This window comes from Triturus cristatus, chromosome 6 (assembly GCF_964204655.1).
Source record: "Triturus cristatus chromosome 6, aTriCri1.1, whole genome shotgun sequence".
NCBI classification, from domain to species: domain Eukaryota; kingdom Metazoa; phylum Chordata; class Amphibia; order Caudata; family Salamandridae; genus Triturus; species Triturus cristatus.
In genome coordinates this window covers 1,770,134,589-1,770,151,744 of record NC_140589.1, presented here as the reverse complement: position 1 = coordinate 1,770,151,744, position 17,156 = coordinate 1,770,134,589, and the positions used below count along the sequence as shown (strand labels likewise).

Sequence of the window (17,156 nt, the reverse complement as noted above, 5' to 3'; positions counted from 1 at the left end):
GGTTGTATATATTAAAAATGCTGGGAACACCTAGGAGTCAAAAGTGACGGTAGCAGAATGTCATTTGATACAGAGGAGAGGAACACATCATTAGAAGCGTTGTTTTTAAAGGGATTTGAAGTGCAGTAAATTCGTGTTGTGGACTGTTATACTGTTTTGATTATTTAATGCTGTATCTTACTATAATATGTGTTTAATTGATATTTCCAGTTACCCCTGACAAAGGGCTGAAATTGCCCGAAATGCATTGGGTTAATAAAATACTGCCATGGTGAAGTTATGCATCTGTACTTGTTCTTGGAAAAAGGTCCGGATGGACGAACCTGAACATGAGAAAACTTTGTAAACTGGCATGATGTCTGACGTATGGAACCAAACAGAAGGATTTAAGAAAGAGAAAAAAATATGAAAATTATTGAAATGAGGACAAAAATTATCTACATAGGATGAATTGCGCAAGTAGCATTTTGCTGTGCCATTGGTTTTGGGGCAGAGTGCTGCCCCAGCAGATAATTATTTAATAGCTACCAGTACCCCACATAGGGTATGCTACGTCCCAAGAAAACATGGGAAGACCTCTTAGGAAACAATTCCGCAGCAGCGGACAAACAGAAAAAGCCTGAGGGCAAACCGCAGACACGAAAGGCCCAATACCAGGACCCATACAGGCTTACTAACAGCCAAAACCACAAGGCAAACAAGCATTTACAATGCAATGGTCTCGGCATTGGTAAAGTTAGAGCTATTGGCATTGCTCTTGACATTGTTTTTGTTTATGTTTTTGTTTTTAAAACATTTATAGAAACGGCATTGTCATGAGCAATGCCAATAGCTCTAACTTTAACAATGCCGAGACCGTTGCATTGTAAATGTTTTTTTTTGTTTATGTTTTTAAAACATTTAAAGAAACGGCATTGTTATTTACAATGTCAATAGCTTAATCACTCTCAAAAGCGAGATTTATTATGCGAGCATTATTTGGGAAGTTTGGCAAATCCATAAATATGAGGAAAACGCTGCAGCATCGCAAAATGCCAGTGGCCCAGACTAATATGCATGATTAGTATTTGGATCCCATGCCCATTCCTTCTTTGTCCTCTCTGCTGAAACTGCTGCCTGAAGTGTCAAATTTTATTAATACTAAACAAAAATCGCACTACCGTGCCAGGGCCAGACTTGGCGTTGATAATGATTGTTTGAAAAGGGAACTTTGAAAGGATACGAACTTGACCAATTCTGGTTTCAAAATATAAGAGAACACTGTAGAGGCATGCGTCTACCGACTGTTATATATAATTTGGGATATATTTCTTAATCTGTCGAGTTCAGCCACTGCATGATTATATATTGTTGTCTCTTTTTGAAACTCAGGAGCAGTAACATTGTCGTGGTGTCACTAGGGCTTCAAGTGGATGCTTTCTCAATATTATATACAAGCCACAGTTACTGCTAATTTATCTTATGCAACTAACAACGATTGACAAAGCCAATAGTCCTAACTTGTTGTAGGTATCATGTTACTTGCTTTATCATTATGCCTGGATGCAATGACAAAAGAGACAGCAAAAGGTGAGGAGGGCAGACAGGTGAGGGGGGCAGGCTGAGGACAGTTAGTGACTAGGGCAGGCAGAACCAGGGCAGATGTGAGGAGTTAAGAGGTGGGCATAATGAAGCCAAACAGGTGTGCAGGAGAGGAAGAGGTTAGGGCAGGGTTGAGGGAAGTGAGAGGTAGGCAGAGAGAAGGCAAACAAGTGAGTGACAAGGTCAGACAGAGGCGAGGACAGGCAGGTGAGAGCTCCAGAGGGCAGAACAGGTGGGCACAGTAAGAGCACGAAGGTGACGGCAGCCTGGGAGTGGGCACCGCGAGGGTAAAAGTGGGGACATGCAGAGGAAAGGACACAGGTGACGCCAGTCTTAGGTGGGCACACGGTAAGAGGACGCACCCCAGGCGAGGACCCTCAAAGGTGGGGACATACATAGGACAGGGCAGAGGTTAGGACAGGGCAGGCAGAGGTCAGCGCAACGAGGGCAGACAGGTAAGACCGACCAGAGGTGAGAACAAACGCGGCACTGGCATGTATGGGCGCGGATGCCACCATGCCATGCTGCACTGGGGATCACGCCGAGGAACTTACCAGGACCAGTCAGGGAGGTCGGGCAGTGCCCAGCTCCGAAAAGCCAGGGCCTCGTGGGGTGCGCGAAGGGTGTGTGTCTGTCCGCAGCCCCCGGGCTTCCTGGGGTGTTTACACACAAGGCGCAGTGTGCGCCCAACTGACTCAAACTTCATCACAAGTAAAGCCCAGAGGGGTGTCCGCTTTCAGCCATGATCAGCCCAGAAACTAGAGCCGACGGGGCCCCGCCCCCAAGCCAGCAGAGGGGCAGCATGGGGGGCAAGGCAACACGGGACAAGAAGAAGGGCTCCAGGAAGAAGAGGAGGAGCCGATATAAAGAGAGAAAGAGGGGATGGGGGGGGGTAAGAGGGTGGCGAGGTAGGGAGGAGGAAACGTGGGCGGGAGTTAGGAGAAGGAAATAGGGGGAGAAAGAGGATTGGATGGGAGACAGTGAGGGCAGAGGATGGGGACATGCAGGAGGGATACTAAACGAGGGGAAAGAGACTCGAGTAAGGGGAGAGAAAAGGAGGAGGCGGGAAGTAGAATAGAAGAGAGATGGGAGGATAGAGTTGACGTTGAAATAGAAGGAGAGGCGAGGCGGAAGAAAAATAGGAAGCAGGGTCAAGGGGAGAAGGGGCAGTGACGTAACATAAGCCCACACAGACAGGGGTCCCCCTCCAGCCCTGGCAGGCCCCTTGAAAGAGAGCTCCCCCACCATGTACCTTGCAGGGGACCAGGCGGTCAAAAAACGCAACAAAAGCCTCGTTAACGAGTAAATGGTCTTTTAAAGACCTGTGAAGTACTCGAGTCCAGCTGCAATTAGACGGACGCCAGCCCACGAGGCTCTCTCAGCCGGGCTGATACACATGACGGGGGGGGGCTGAAGCCCGGTGAGGCCAATGGATGTTGCGCGCCTGCAGGGGACCCACCCTCAAGTTTAGTTACGCCACTGGAGGGGGGGGGAGGGAGATTGGGGGTGGGTAGAGAAACACTGGTTGCGGGTTATTGTGGGAAGCAGGCCTGGTGAACACTGCTGCGCTGGGGATACAGTCATACATACCATGTGTGCGGTTTATTTTACTCTGGCAAAGCTTATTCGGACTTCAATCCTTCTGAAGTCGGGGACTCGGGTACTGTTACAACGCACGAGCTACAGTCAGTCATTTGAGTCTAAAACTGATGTTTTACCATCTGCTAAAATCCCAATTCCGGGAACCTTGTCAGGCGTGCAGGTCACTAAACGTTTCCACCCTGCAATGGTAAAACGTGTATTAATGAACAATCAAGGGCAGGAGGGGCGTGTGGTGTCTGATTGCAAGTGCTGCAGTTTCCATCCAAAGGTTGCTTCGTTTTCTGCTCCTGTGGCAGTAGTGTCTGTGTGTGTGTGGGAGGAGCAGTGGGGCGGGAGTGTAAAGCAAGTGTGTTTTCTTAAGAGGCGAAATGATTCCAACTCTGGAGGTGATGCTGTTTAGGCTATGCAGCTACAGCTCGGACTGGGGGAGGCTGTGGGTTCAGGACATATGTCCCGCTCTGCAGACAGCTTTCAGCCCCTCCTTTCTCTACAGAAAGGAGACATACGGAGGGGATGGAAGACAAAAGGAGGCAGCGGAGAGCAGATGTCAGCACAGATTGGGTAGTGGGTACCTCGAAATGTTAAAAAAACAAGGAGGAAGCTGCGAGCTGCACAAACCTGATGCTGGACACCACCGCCTTTCTCCGAGGCACAGCAGAAATGCCTCGGAGAAAGGGAGCGTCCTTTTCGGATTCGGGGGCGTGTTTTGCTGTTGTCTCCTCCCTGAGACTTTTCGCAAAACACGCCCCACGATCCGAAAAGGACGGGGCAGGATTGGAGTGACGGGACCTCTTCTCCAATGGCTGGCCAGCATTTACTAGGCCAGCCAATGGAGAACAGGGGAGAAGAGGGGCGGGTTCAAGCCCCTCTTCTCCCAAGTCATTATCTCTCGCGAGCGAGACTGCGCAAGCGCAGCCATCGCTAGCCGAGACCTAAAAAGGGGGGCTAAACCAGCAGCCAACAGCACCGAAGGGCCAACCGAAGGACCCTGAAGGCACACCAACCACACAGAACACACAACCGGGGCTACTCGTTACTAGGCCCCAGAAAACAATGGAAGAACACCTCCCAGAACACAGACCGACATCCAGGTTCACTGAGGAGGAGGAGGAGGACGAAGCCCCGCAAGGAACCTTTGAATGGCAGAATCTGCAGGGGCGTGAAACAAAAGAGCGCCATTGAAGGGAAGGTCCACCAGCCGCTCCCTAACATTCTCAGGGAAAACACTATCCCTCAGCCACGCATGGCAACGGATGGCCACTGAAGAAGCCATGGTGCTACCAAGCACCTCAGAAACATCCAGAGCCGAGCGAAGAATAAACGCCGCCAGCTCCCGGCCATCCAACACATGGTGCCGCAGATCAGCGCAGGCACCCTCCTGAGAAGAGGAAGACAGAAGGGACTCCGCCGAATCCCACAAGCAGGAAGTGGCTCTGGCCAACACACAAAGCGTGTTGAGCGCCTGCAAGCCAGCACTGGAGGAGGCGAAGATGTTGCGCCCCCATTAATCCAACCACCGGGCCTCCCGTGACGGGGGAGACAACACCGATGGCAAGGAGGGAAAGGCAGTCTGCAGAAGAGGGCCCCTGGTAGAAAGGTGGAAGGAAAGGCAGACAGGATCAAGCAGAGCAGGACGGTGGCAGTGCAGAAGCGACTGGGGCACCGGGTCCCCCGTGGCAGGATGCCCCCAGACCCCCAAGAGAGAATTATAAAACGAAGCTTCGAAGGGAAGAAGCAGCTCCCGTCCACCAGAGCCCTGATGGAGAACCTCAAGCAAATGATCCGCGGGGAAATGGGCAGACGTGTTGCCCATATGCAAAATCCCCGCGGCAGTGGAGACAGCCCGGGCGAAGGCAGCACTCGCCTCCGTAGGGCAACGCGGTGGGAAAAGCAATTCCTCCGTGGGCAACGGCTGTAAGCTAAGCCGGCCATCCCCCAGTCCAACCGCAGGAAGGAAAGGCCAAGCTCAGAATGGGGGAAGGTTAACCGACGAGTGGGGAACATGAGGCGCCCCCGGGGAAGACTGTGGGTGCGGGGACGTCAAAGAGCCCTCCCTGGAAGACGCCGGGAAAAAGGCCACGACGAAACAAACAGTTGCCGAACCTCTGGAGAAGAGGGGGCCTCCGAAGATGAATCAACAACCCGACGCCGGCACAGCGCAGTGGAGTCCACCACCGGCATCAGCTCAACGTCGACCAGCGCCGAAGGGGACGCCGAGACGACCGCTGCCACAACTCGCGCAGTGGGAGAACGGGGCGGGGTCGGAGCCGGGGCGGCCATAGAACGGCACCGAGAAGGCGCCGACGAGTCAGCCGCCTGCGTGGAGACAAGGGGGGCCCGGGGACGCGTCCCGGCCCCTAGCCAGCCACTGCGGCGCCGCCAGGGCCAGCAGCTGCCGGCGCCTGAGCGGCGTCAGCTCGGCCTCGGACAAGGCCGCCGCCTGCCCACAGGACCGAGGGGGACTCGAGGAGGAGCCCCGAGTCCCAGCAACCTCCCGCGACACCACAGGGACCCCCACGGGGGTTTGCGACAAGGCAGAGGCGCCGTGGTCCGAAGGAGGGAACCCGGTAGGGCCGCACCCCGACGACACCACATCTCCAAGACCTGAAGGCCCTGCACATGGCAAGGGATGCGCAGACGTCCCAGGAAGAGGAGGAGCCAAGGAGGCCTGCAGGGCCGCAGCATAGGCCTCCATTTGGGCCCTGGTCGCCCCCACGCCAGGAAACGGCGGGTATGGTGGCGACGCGCAAGGCCGCACGACCCACGGAGAACACCCGACACCCCCACATGGCAGGAACCGGCCACGGGGACAAATTAGGACACTTACCAACAGGCGAGCGACACCCTTGCGGCCTCGGAGAGGCACGATGTCGGAGACGGAAGCGGTGGTTCTTGAAACCTTCCGTGGGGGATGGACATGGTGACGATGCCGACCTCCGAGAGGAGTTTTATCCGGCGCTCCTGCCGGGACTTCGGCTTCATCTGCTGACAAGCCTCGCAGTCCGTGGAGTCATGGTGCTCCCCCAAACACCACATACAAATGGGGTGAGGGTCAGTCACCGACATCCGGTACGCGCAAGACGAGCATGTCCTGAAGCCCGAAGGCATTCGCACACTGTTCCCAAAAAGAAACGCAAAGCGTGAAAAGAAGGCCTGAAAACAGGCCAGGAACACGATCCGGATCCGCGCTGCATGCGGAAAAGAAGGAAACTGACGTCAGCGCTCCGGGGTGGGGCTTATGTGACCTCGCTGACGTCACGCCCGCGGAAGACGGCGGGGCGGAGTCGCGTGGTGCCGCCCCCCAGCGCACAGAGATGCTGGGACAAGAAAATTTTCCGGGTCAAGTGTCCCGCCTCGGATAATTCTATGTTAAGGAATCTGCGGCTAGTAGTCTCTATCAGAATGTAATATACACAAACCACACACGTTTTATTGTCTAGAGGTACTTGTTCAAAAGACACTCGCCCTCATGTAGCTTCATGCTGCATGTTGCCTACCGAGGACAAGCTATACACCATCAACCACTTGTAAAACTGTGAACTATTTCTATGATGAAAAACAATGCATACCTGTACCAACCAATAGAAAGACAATACTATCATTTACAGCTCTGGCAGTAGTCATGCAGTGGATTTCACTCGTCCACTGATGCAGACATTGTCTATGTCCATGCCCTAGTTTTGCCCAAACCCCACCTAGCCCTGTCCAGTATATTCTGCTCCTCTAAGCTCTCCTTTTACTGGACCGTCCCTTCACTCTCTTGAACAGAGCCCATCAGTCACATCTTTGGCTCCTTACCAGTAAATATCACAGTATTCAGATTGGATTTCCCCCACAGCTCCATGAAATGGACAACATCTCCGAAGCGCAGCGAGGGGTGGCCCGTGAACACGACGCAGGGCTGCTTAAAGTCGTTGCTGAAGTCTCCATGGATGCTGGGGTAGTGCTTCAGCTTGTTGGTCTGAATGAGCTGAAACCCAAAACAAAAGCTAAAGTTAGGTCATGTAATTTATTTTCCCATCGCTTGCAACAAAAATGTCTCACACTCAGTAACTATGCTCTGCAGTGTACACTCAATGCCTCACACATTGATCGGCAGGTAGTATGTGACTTTAAATGTTTTCCTCTTCTGTCAACTTGCGAAAATAGCATCCTGCAGTGAATGATGGGGGTGCTATCCTTGAATGATATTTAAATACAAAATAGGATGTTACAGAGGAAAAGCAAAAATCCACAGATATCTGTATACTCCAAATGTATGCAGATTTTGGGTGGACCTTCGGCTTGTGTTAATTAATGTCTGTAATACTGCAGGTGTTTCTAGATGCAAATGATTGTCATGCACAAACAATTGGCATAGGCATCAACTGCATATTTGAAATAAAATATGCACCTAACTTTAGGTTAATTGATTACATACATATAAACATCACTTGTGAAAACAAAAGCAGCTCTTAGACTTGTGAACCTATTTCCAACATGCAATTCTGCTGCTGCGTTGGCCAAGTTGTGAGCTGTATCAACAGCAGCAAATGTGAATCTCATGTACAGCCTTACAACTAAATGTGCTCATTTTCATGGACTGCTGTTCTGTTTGTCTGTGGGGTCCGATTTCCTTAGCACAGTTTTCTAGTGAATGCTACTCGTGAAAGGTTTCCTTTGATAATTAGCAGAACATAAATCATCAATGCAATTGATGTAACCAAGTTTTCTCTATCCAAACCTCCTCCTCCACCTTCTGGACTGTCTCTTAAAACCAAGGTTCCACCATTTCAAGCATCTCCTGCAGACACGATTCCTCCATCCCAACCTACACTTCCACTCCAAACCACTCACGGATGGTACGCTCATGGCAAGAATACCACAACTCAACCGACGCTTACAGCTACAGTCCCTCCATGTCAAACCACTCTTAGAGACGGCTTGCTCATGTCAAGGATCATTCATCTGAACCTACGCTTACAGCTACGGTCCCTCCATGTCAAACCACTCGACGGCATGATCGTGCCAAGGATCAGTCATCTCAACCTACTCTTACAGCTAAGGTCGCTCCATGTCAAACCACTCTTATAGACGGCATACTCATGTCAAGGACACCACAACTCAACCTACATTTACGGTCCCTCCATGTCAAATCACACCTAGAATCGGCATGCTTGTGCCAAGGATTATTCATCTCAACCTACTCTTACAGCCAAATTCTCTCCATGTCAAACCACTCGACAGCATGCTTGTGCCAAGGATTATTCATCTGAACCTACTCTTGCAGCTACGGTCCCTCCATGTCAAACCACTCAGAGACAGTATGCTCGTGCCAAGGATCATTCATCTGAACCTACTCTTACAGCTAAGGTCCCTCCATGTCAAACCACTCTTGGAGCCGGCATGCTCGTGCCAAGGATCATTCATCTCAACCTACTTTTACAGCTGCGGTCCCTCCATGTCAAACCACTCTTAGAGGCGGTATGCTTGTGCCAAGCATCATTCATCTCAACCTACTCTTACAGCTGCGGTCCCTCCATGTCAAACCACTCGACAGCATGCTCGTGCGATGACTCATTCATCTCAACCTACTTCTTATAGCTGCGGTCCCTCCATGTCAAACCACTCTTCGAGACGGCATGCTCGTGCCAAGGATCATTCATCTCAACCTACTTCTTATAGCTGCGGTCCCTCCATGTCAAACCACTCTTCGAGACGGCATGCTCATGTCAAGGATCATTCATCTCAACCAACTTTTACAGCTAAGATCCCTCCATGTCAAACCACTCAACGGCATGATCGTGCCAAGGATCATTCATCTCAACCTTCTCTTACAGCTACAGTCCCCCCATGTCAAACCACTCTTAGAGACGGCTTGCTCATGTCAAGGATCATATTCATCTGAACCTATGCTTACAGCTACGGTCCCTCCATGTCAAACCACTCGACGGCATGCTCGTGCCAAGGATCATTCATCTCAACCTACTCTTACAGCTGCGGTCCCTCCATGTCAAACCACTCTTAGAGACGGCATGCTCATGTCAAGGATACCACAACTCAACCTACTCTTACAGCTGCGGTCCCTCCATGTCAAACCACTCTTAGAGACGGCATGCTTATGTCAAGGATACCACAACTCAACCTACTCTTACAGCTACGGTCCCTCCATGTCAAACCACTCTTAGAGACGGCATGGCATGCTCATGTCAAGGATACCACAACTCAACCTACTCTTACAGCTACGGTCCCTCCATGTCAAACCACTCTTGGAGCCGGCATGCTCGTGCCAAGGATCAGTCATCTCAACCTACTCTTACTGCTACGGTCCCTCTATGTCAAACCACTCTTAGAGGCAGTATGCTCGTGCCAAGCATCATTCATTTCAACCTACTCTTACAGCTACGGTCCCTCCATGTCAAACCACTCTTAGAGGCGGCATGATCGTGCCAAGGATCAGTCATCTCAACCTACTCTTACAGCTAAGGTCGCTCCATGTCAAACCACTCTTATAGACGGCATGCTCATGTCAAGGACACCACAACTCAACCTACATTTACGGTCCCTCCATGTCAAATTACACCTAGAATCGGCATGCTTGTGCCAAGGATCATTCATCTCAACCTACTCTTACAGCCAAATTCCCTCCATGTCAAACCACTCGACAGCATGCTTGTGCCAAGGATTATTCATCTGAACCTACTCTTGCAGCTACGGTCCCTCCATGTCAAACCACTCAGAGACGGTATGCTCGTGCCAAGGATCATTCATCTGAACCTACTCTTACAGCTAAGGTCCCTCCATGTCAAACCACCCGACAGCATGCTCGTGGCAAGACTCATTCATCTCAACCTACTTCTTATAGCTGCGGTCCCTCCATGTCAAACCACTCTTCGAGACGGCATGCTCGTGCCCAGGATCATTCATCTCAACCTACTTCTTATAGCTGCGGTCCCTCCATGTCAAACCACTCTTCGAGACGGCATGCTCATGTCAAGGATCATTCATCTCAACCAACTTTTACAGCTAAGATCCCTCCATGTCAAACCACTCAACGGCATGATCGTGCCAAGGATCATTCATCTCAACCTACTTTTACAGCTGCGGTCCCTCCATGTCAAACCACTCTTAGAGGCGGTATGCTCGTGCCAAGCATCATTCATCTCAACCTACTCTTACAGCTGCGGTCCCTCCATGTCAAACCACTCGACGGCATGCTCGTGCTAAGGATCATTCATCTCAACCTACTCTTACAGCTGCGGTCCCTCCATGTCAAACCACTCTTAGAGACGGTATGCTCATGTCAAGGATACCACAACTCAACCTACTCTTACAGCTACGGTCCCTCCATGTCAAACCACTCGACGGCATGCTCGTGCTAAGGATCATTCATCTCAACCTACTCTTACAGCTACGGTCCCTCCATGTCAAACCACTCTTGGAGCCGGCATGCTCATGCCAAGGATCAGTCATCTCAACCTACTCTTACTGCTACGGTCCCTCTATGTCAAACCACTCTTAGAGGCAGTATGCTCGTGCCAAGCATCATTCATCTCAACCTACTCTTACAGCTACGGTCCCTCCATGTCAAACCACTCTTAGAGGCGGCATGATCGTGCCAAGGATCAGTCATCTCAACCTACTCTTACAGCTAAGGTCGCTCCATGTCAAACCACTCTTATAGACGGCATGCTCATGTCAAGGACACCACAACTCAACCTACATTTACGGTCCCTCCATGTCAAATCACACCTAGAATCGGCATGCTTGTGCCAAGGATCATTCATCTCAACCTACTCTTACAGCCAAATTCCCTCCATGTCAAACCACTCGACAGCATGCTTGTGCCAAGGATTATTCATCTGAACCTACTCTTGCAGCTACGGTCCCTCCATGTCAAACCACTCAGAGACGGTATGCTCGTGCCAAGGATCATTCATCTGAACCTACTCTTACAGCTGCGGTCCCTCCATGTCAAACCACCCGACAGCATGCTCGTGCCAAGACTCATTCATCTCAACCTACTTCTTATAGCTGCGGTCCCTCCATGTCAAACCACTCTTCGAGACGGCATGCTCGTGCCAAGGATCATTCATCTCAACCTACTTCTTATAGCTGCGGTCCCTCCATGTCAAACCACTCTTCGAGACGGCATGCTCATGTCAAGGATCATTCATCTCAACCAACTTTTACAGCTAAGATCCCTCCATGTCAAACCACTCAACGGCATGATCGTGCCAAGGATCATTCATCTCAACCTACTTTTACAGCTACGGTCCCTCCATGTCAAACCACTCAGAGACGGTATGCTCGTGCCAAGGATCATTCATCTGAACCTACTCTTACAGCTAAGGTCCCTCCATGTCAAACCACCCGACAGCATGCTCGTGCCAAGACTCATTCATCTCAACCTACTTCTTATAGCTGCGGTCCCTCCATGTCAAACCACTCTTCGAGACGGCATGCTCGTGCCAAGGATCATTCATCTCAACCTACTTCTTATAGCTGCGGTCCCTCCATGTCAAACCACTCTTCGAGACGGCATGCTCATGTCAAGGATCATTCATCTCAACCAACTTTTAAAGCTAATATCCCTCTATGTCAAACCACTCAACGGCATGATCGTGCCAAGGATCATTCATCTCAACCTTCTCTTACAGCTACAGTCCCTCCATGTCAAACCACTCGACGGCATGCTTGTGCTAAGGATCATTCATCTCAACCTACTCTTACAGCTGCGGTCCCTCCATGTCAAACCACTCTTAGAGACGGCATGCTCATGTCAAGGATACCACAACTCAACCTACTCTTACAGCTACGGTCCCTCCATGTCAAACCACTCGACGGCATGCTCGTGCTAAGGATGATTCATCTCAACCTACTCTTACAGCTACGGTCCCTCCATGTCAAACCACTCTTGGAGCCGGCATGCTCATGCCAAGGATCAGTCATCTCAACCTACTCTTACTGCTACGGTCCCTCTATGTCAAACCACTCTTAGAGGCAGTATGCTCGTGCCAAGCATCATTCATCTCAACCTACTCTTACAGCTATGGTCCCTCCATGTCAAACCACTCTTAGAGGCGGCATGATCGTGCCAAGGATCAGTCATCTCAACCTACTCTTACAGCTAAGGTCGCTCCATGTCAAACCACTCTTATAGACGGCATGCTCATGTCAAGGACACCACAACTCAACCTACATTTACGGTCCCTCCATGTCAAATCACACCTAGAATCGGCATGCTTGTGCCAAGGATCATTCATCTCAACCTACTCTTACAGCCAAATTCCCTCCATGTCAAACCACTCTTAGAGGCGGCATGCTTGTGCCAAGGATTATTCATCTGAACCTACTCTTGCAGCTACGGTCCCTCCATGTCAAACCACTCAGAGACGGTATGCTCGTGCCAAGGATCATTCATCTGAACCTACTCTTACAGCTAAGGTCCCTCCATGTCAAACCACTCTTGGAGCCGGCATGCTCGTGCCAAGGATCATTCATCTCAACCTACTCTTACAGCTGCGGTCCCTCCATGTCAAACCACCCGACAGCATGCTCGTGCCAAGACTCATTCATCTCAACCTACTTCTTATAGCCGCGGTCCCTCCATGTCAAACCACTCTTCGAGACGGCATGCTCGTGCCAAGGATCATTCATCTCAACCTACTTCTTATAGCTGCGGTCCCTCCATGTCAAACCACTCTTCGAGACGGCATGCTCATGTCAAGGATCATTCATCTCAACCTACTCTTACAGCTAAGATCCCTCCATGTCAAACCACTCAACGGCATGATCGTGCCAAGGATCATTCATCTCAACTTTCTCTTACAGCTACAGTCCCTCCATGTCAAACCACTCTTAGAGACGGCTTGCTCATGTCAAGGATCATTCATCTGAACCTACTCTTACAGCTGCGGTCCCTCCATGTCAAACCACTCGACGGCATGATCGTGCCAAGGATCATTCATCTCAACTTTCTCTTACAGCTACAGTCCCTCCATGTCAAACCACTCTTAGAGACGGCTTGCTCATGTCAAGGATCATTCATCTGAACCTACGCTTACAGCTATGGTCCCTCCATGTCAAACCACTCGACGGCATGCTCGTGCTAAGGATCATTCATCTCAACCTACTCTTACAGCTGCGGTCCCTCCATGTCAAACCACTCTTAGAGACTGCATGCTCATGTCAAGGATACCACAACTCAACCTACTCTTACAGCTACGGTCCCTCCATGTCAAACCACTCTAAGAGACGGCATGGCATGCTCATGTCAAGGATACCACAACTCAACCTACTCTTACAGCTGCGGTCCCTCCATGTCAAACCACTCTTGGAGCCGGCATGCTCGTACCAAGGATCATTCAACTCAACCTACGCTTACAGCTAAGATCCCTCCACCGCCACACCTGGTGGTAGAACTAGAACTTGTTGCTTCTGGTGGGAAAAGCATAGGACATATCTGTCTAATGCGAAAGACTTTCGCTTGTAATGCGAAATCCCCCAACATATGCCATTGCACCACGCTGTGCAATTATGCTGCAGTTTTCGCAAAATTATAACGAAGGAGCACTTGAACAACTTTAGTGCAAACATGCACCTTATTGTCAAAAACTGACATGGGGACGCATTCTGCATTACAATAAAGCGCTGAATGCTACATATGCATTTTGTGCCATCACACATAATTCTGCATAATATCCCCGACATTTGGTGTACTTATGTGAATGAAAATAACTTGTATTTCGCAATAACAGAGAATGCAGCCATCGTTCTCAGAAGCATGGCTACTTTGTATTCACAACTCTTGCTCCCTTTTAAACTCCTTCACATGGACGCATCTGCTTTACGACAGTCGCACTGGGAGGCGGAGGAGGATTCTTAAATTGTGCGCTGATTTACGAAGGGCGCTAAATGCTTGGGTCTTCACATGGAAATAACTTTACCCAATTGTGGAGGGTCGTTTCACCCCCGATTTGTAGTAAATGGGGAGCCGACAGCTCCAACTCTTCGCTGCATCATGTTCTGTGCGTGGCTGCCATTAGACGTGTGCTCGAGGTGGGCGTCACCTCTGTGACGTGGTATTTACCACCCACTAGAGGAGCCTCAGGCGTGGCGGTGTGCGGTAACCCCATTTCCCACCTGTCACAAGAGTGCGGGTGATGATCCGAAGGACCCTCAGAGCAATAAGCGACTGTGCGCCACTTTATGTTCCACAGATTTACACATTATACAGAAGATGAAACTGAAGCAGTCAGAAGAACCAACACAAGCGTGACAATAAACAGTCTGCACTAACATTGCTTTCTGATCTCCTCCTTACAGGAGGATACAATGAGGGCCGAGCACCGCAGCTTTATCCAAAGAAATGTAAACCGGAGCGGCCCTGTGCATTTTAAGAATGTGTGACGTTAGGGGTTTGCTTACCTCTGCATGAGGAAAGGGAGGCTCGGGCAGGTAGACTTTATTCTGTTTATTGTGGCACAGCCTGTAGAAGAGAAAACACGCTGGGGATTAGAAGACGGATCAAAACATGGTGCCTGCCGCCCTCTGCTGCTGAAAAGACGTAACTGCACAGTCTCGGTGCAGGCCAAGACAGGGAAGACGAAAGGAAAGCCAGAGGAGTCAGGGCGCACAGGGGCCCCGACAATAATCTGCACCTCAATGGTACACCCAGAATGTGGGGCGGGTGGGGGACGGTAATATCCTCCAATAAGGAGGGAATGTGTCCCAGAGACAAGGTTCAAAACAGCATCTCAAAATGCAGTCAATGGAGAAAGAACTCACTGCAAAGCTGAGATCTAGCGGGGTATTTAGAAAACTATGAATACAATACAGAAATTGCAAAGTGCAGCTGTAGCAATAATCTCATTTAAGGGCATAAGGTCATTGCCATAACTGCTCTCAATAAGAACAATGCAAAATAACAGACACAATCAAAAACAGACGAAGTCTCAAATGAGCAGCACACCAGTAAGAAATTGGGCAGCATCCCTAGTAGTGATCAAAAAGAACTGGCGCACCTCCAAAATCAAGGGTTGTAAGTAGCCATTTTCACCATTAGAAAGCATGGAAACTGCAAGGTCACCGTGGTATGAGCAAAGAATGACATTTCCAACAAATTCGTTTACAGCAATATGAATCCTCATAACCCTATCTATCACCTTAGCACTAACCCACTACATGTATATTGATTCAGCACCTCTGACTCAATGTCATCTAGAGGTGTCCGAACGAACTAGTTACAAGACAGTAACTCATTGTGAATGAATGCAATGCTGCGTGCAAGCAGAAGGTCCTTGAAAATATGTTACAGTGGGCCCTCTAGCTGGTTTTCTTCAAGAACAGTGCAATTCAGAAATAAACCAACCCACCCCTTGCTGACTGTAGTGACAAGCAGAAATACAAACAGAGAATAAACAAGATAATGTGACCTCCATTTTGGACAAGATGGCGTTGAGGCCTAACTGAGGCCTAGTTAGCTTAAGCCAGAAATACACACTTTAACATGTAGTAATAAATCGTTTCGACTGTAACCATTCCATGTCAGAATGCACATGTGTTTCAGGTGTAGATCAAGTGCTCTGTGCACTGTTAATAATGCACATTTTGATTTAAATGCACAAACGCGCTAACAGTAGTCACTTCGGCACCAAGCAATTCTGAACAGGTCTACATCAGGATATGAACATTTTGAAAGCTCCAATAAATAGAAAATAACATGGAAAACATAAATGGTTCTGATTTTCTATGGATTCGATGAAACTGTATTTTTATTTAAAGCAAATATGCTAGTATTCAACTGGCAAATTAAGCGTGCATAACCCAAGATGTTACACCAATACATTTTCGCTTGTCAGTCTACAACTTTGGTCACTGCCTGAGGTATCAATTGCCGATAGAAAGATAAGCCACCATCGTTAACTTCTATTTATAAAATATACGCTTACATATTAATTACCTTATGTTCTTGGGTGTGAGTCACCATGCATACAGGGTCATCCCAAAATATTTTGGCACTATAGGTAAAGTAAAAAAATGTATACCCCCTGTATTTTTACTGTGGAAGGCATACATGCCCCCCGCTTTGTTAGTCTCCACAGAGCAGGGTAGTTGCTAAGAGTTGAATGATGGCATAGTTAATAAAGGTCTGTACGGGCCACAAAATAATTCAGAGGGTTAAACGGCTGAAACTGCTGTGCTTTAAAGTTAAAATTTGCATAGCACAGGCACACCTTTATTTGTTTTTAAATAATTCTCTTGTCCTTAGTTCGGGCTACTGTTTCTTTCGCACTAAGCTGATGTAAGTATGCATAGCAGAGATATAATAAAATTAACCAAAATGCTGCCTAGAAATATTCACAGTGATTTTGTTTACACATTTCCAAAAAGTTCTTTATTCTTTTCTAGTCACACAGATAAACCTTGCTCCGCTCATGAACCCCAGCACATGGGACACAGTGGCGGCTGGTGACAATTGAAAGTGGTGGACCTTGCTCCGCTCATGAACCCCAGCACATGGGATGCAGTGGCGGCTGGTGACAATTGAAAGTGGTGAGGCGTAAAAGTTTAAGATGAGTGCCTGGTGGCGAGTTTGCCTAGGGTACGAGCCTGACCGCTATAAGGGGTCCTTATCATCGTTTTTGTAATCCCTACGACAACCCCCCAGAGCTCAGCTAACCCCGGCCTATCAGTATTCAGATGCTGATGCAGCCACAGTGTAATATCTGAAAAACTCTGGGTGACAATGGCGAACACTGCACAGAGATGGTACCCTGACCACCGAAGCACACACAGTAATGGACATGCACACAATGCATGCACATGCGAGGTAATTAGCCAGGGCGGGTAATAAATGGGGACGATTGACAGCCGGAAAACAAGTGACATATGCAGCGAAGAAGCCCCAAGACAAGCTATGTGACCCAAGAATACCACCCACCATAGATGCATTGAGAAAGGAGTATGCATGCAAAATAAATGACAAGTGA

The 17,156-nt window shown here is 49.3% G+C and overlaps 1 protein-coding gene across 1 annotated transcript in view; it reads right to left on the bottom strand.

The window, feature by feature from the left end:
- The window catches only part of INTS9 (integrator complex subunit 9), a 421,484-nt gene that overhangs the window by 116,597 nt on the left and 287,731 nt on the right, over window positions 1–17,156 (bottom strand). The window contains exons 11-12 of the mRNA XM_085613054.1: window positions 14,593–14,653; window positions 6,982–7,153 (exon numbers count right to left, since the gene is read on the bottom strand). Of these exons, the coding sequence (XP_085469180.1) occupies window positions 6,982–7,153; window positions 14,593–14,653 (233 nt within the window). The remainder of the gene's footprint in view (window positions 1–6,981; window positions 7,154–14,592; window positions 14,654–17,156) is intronic.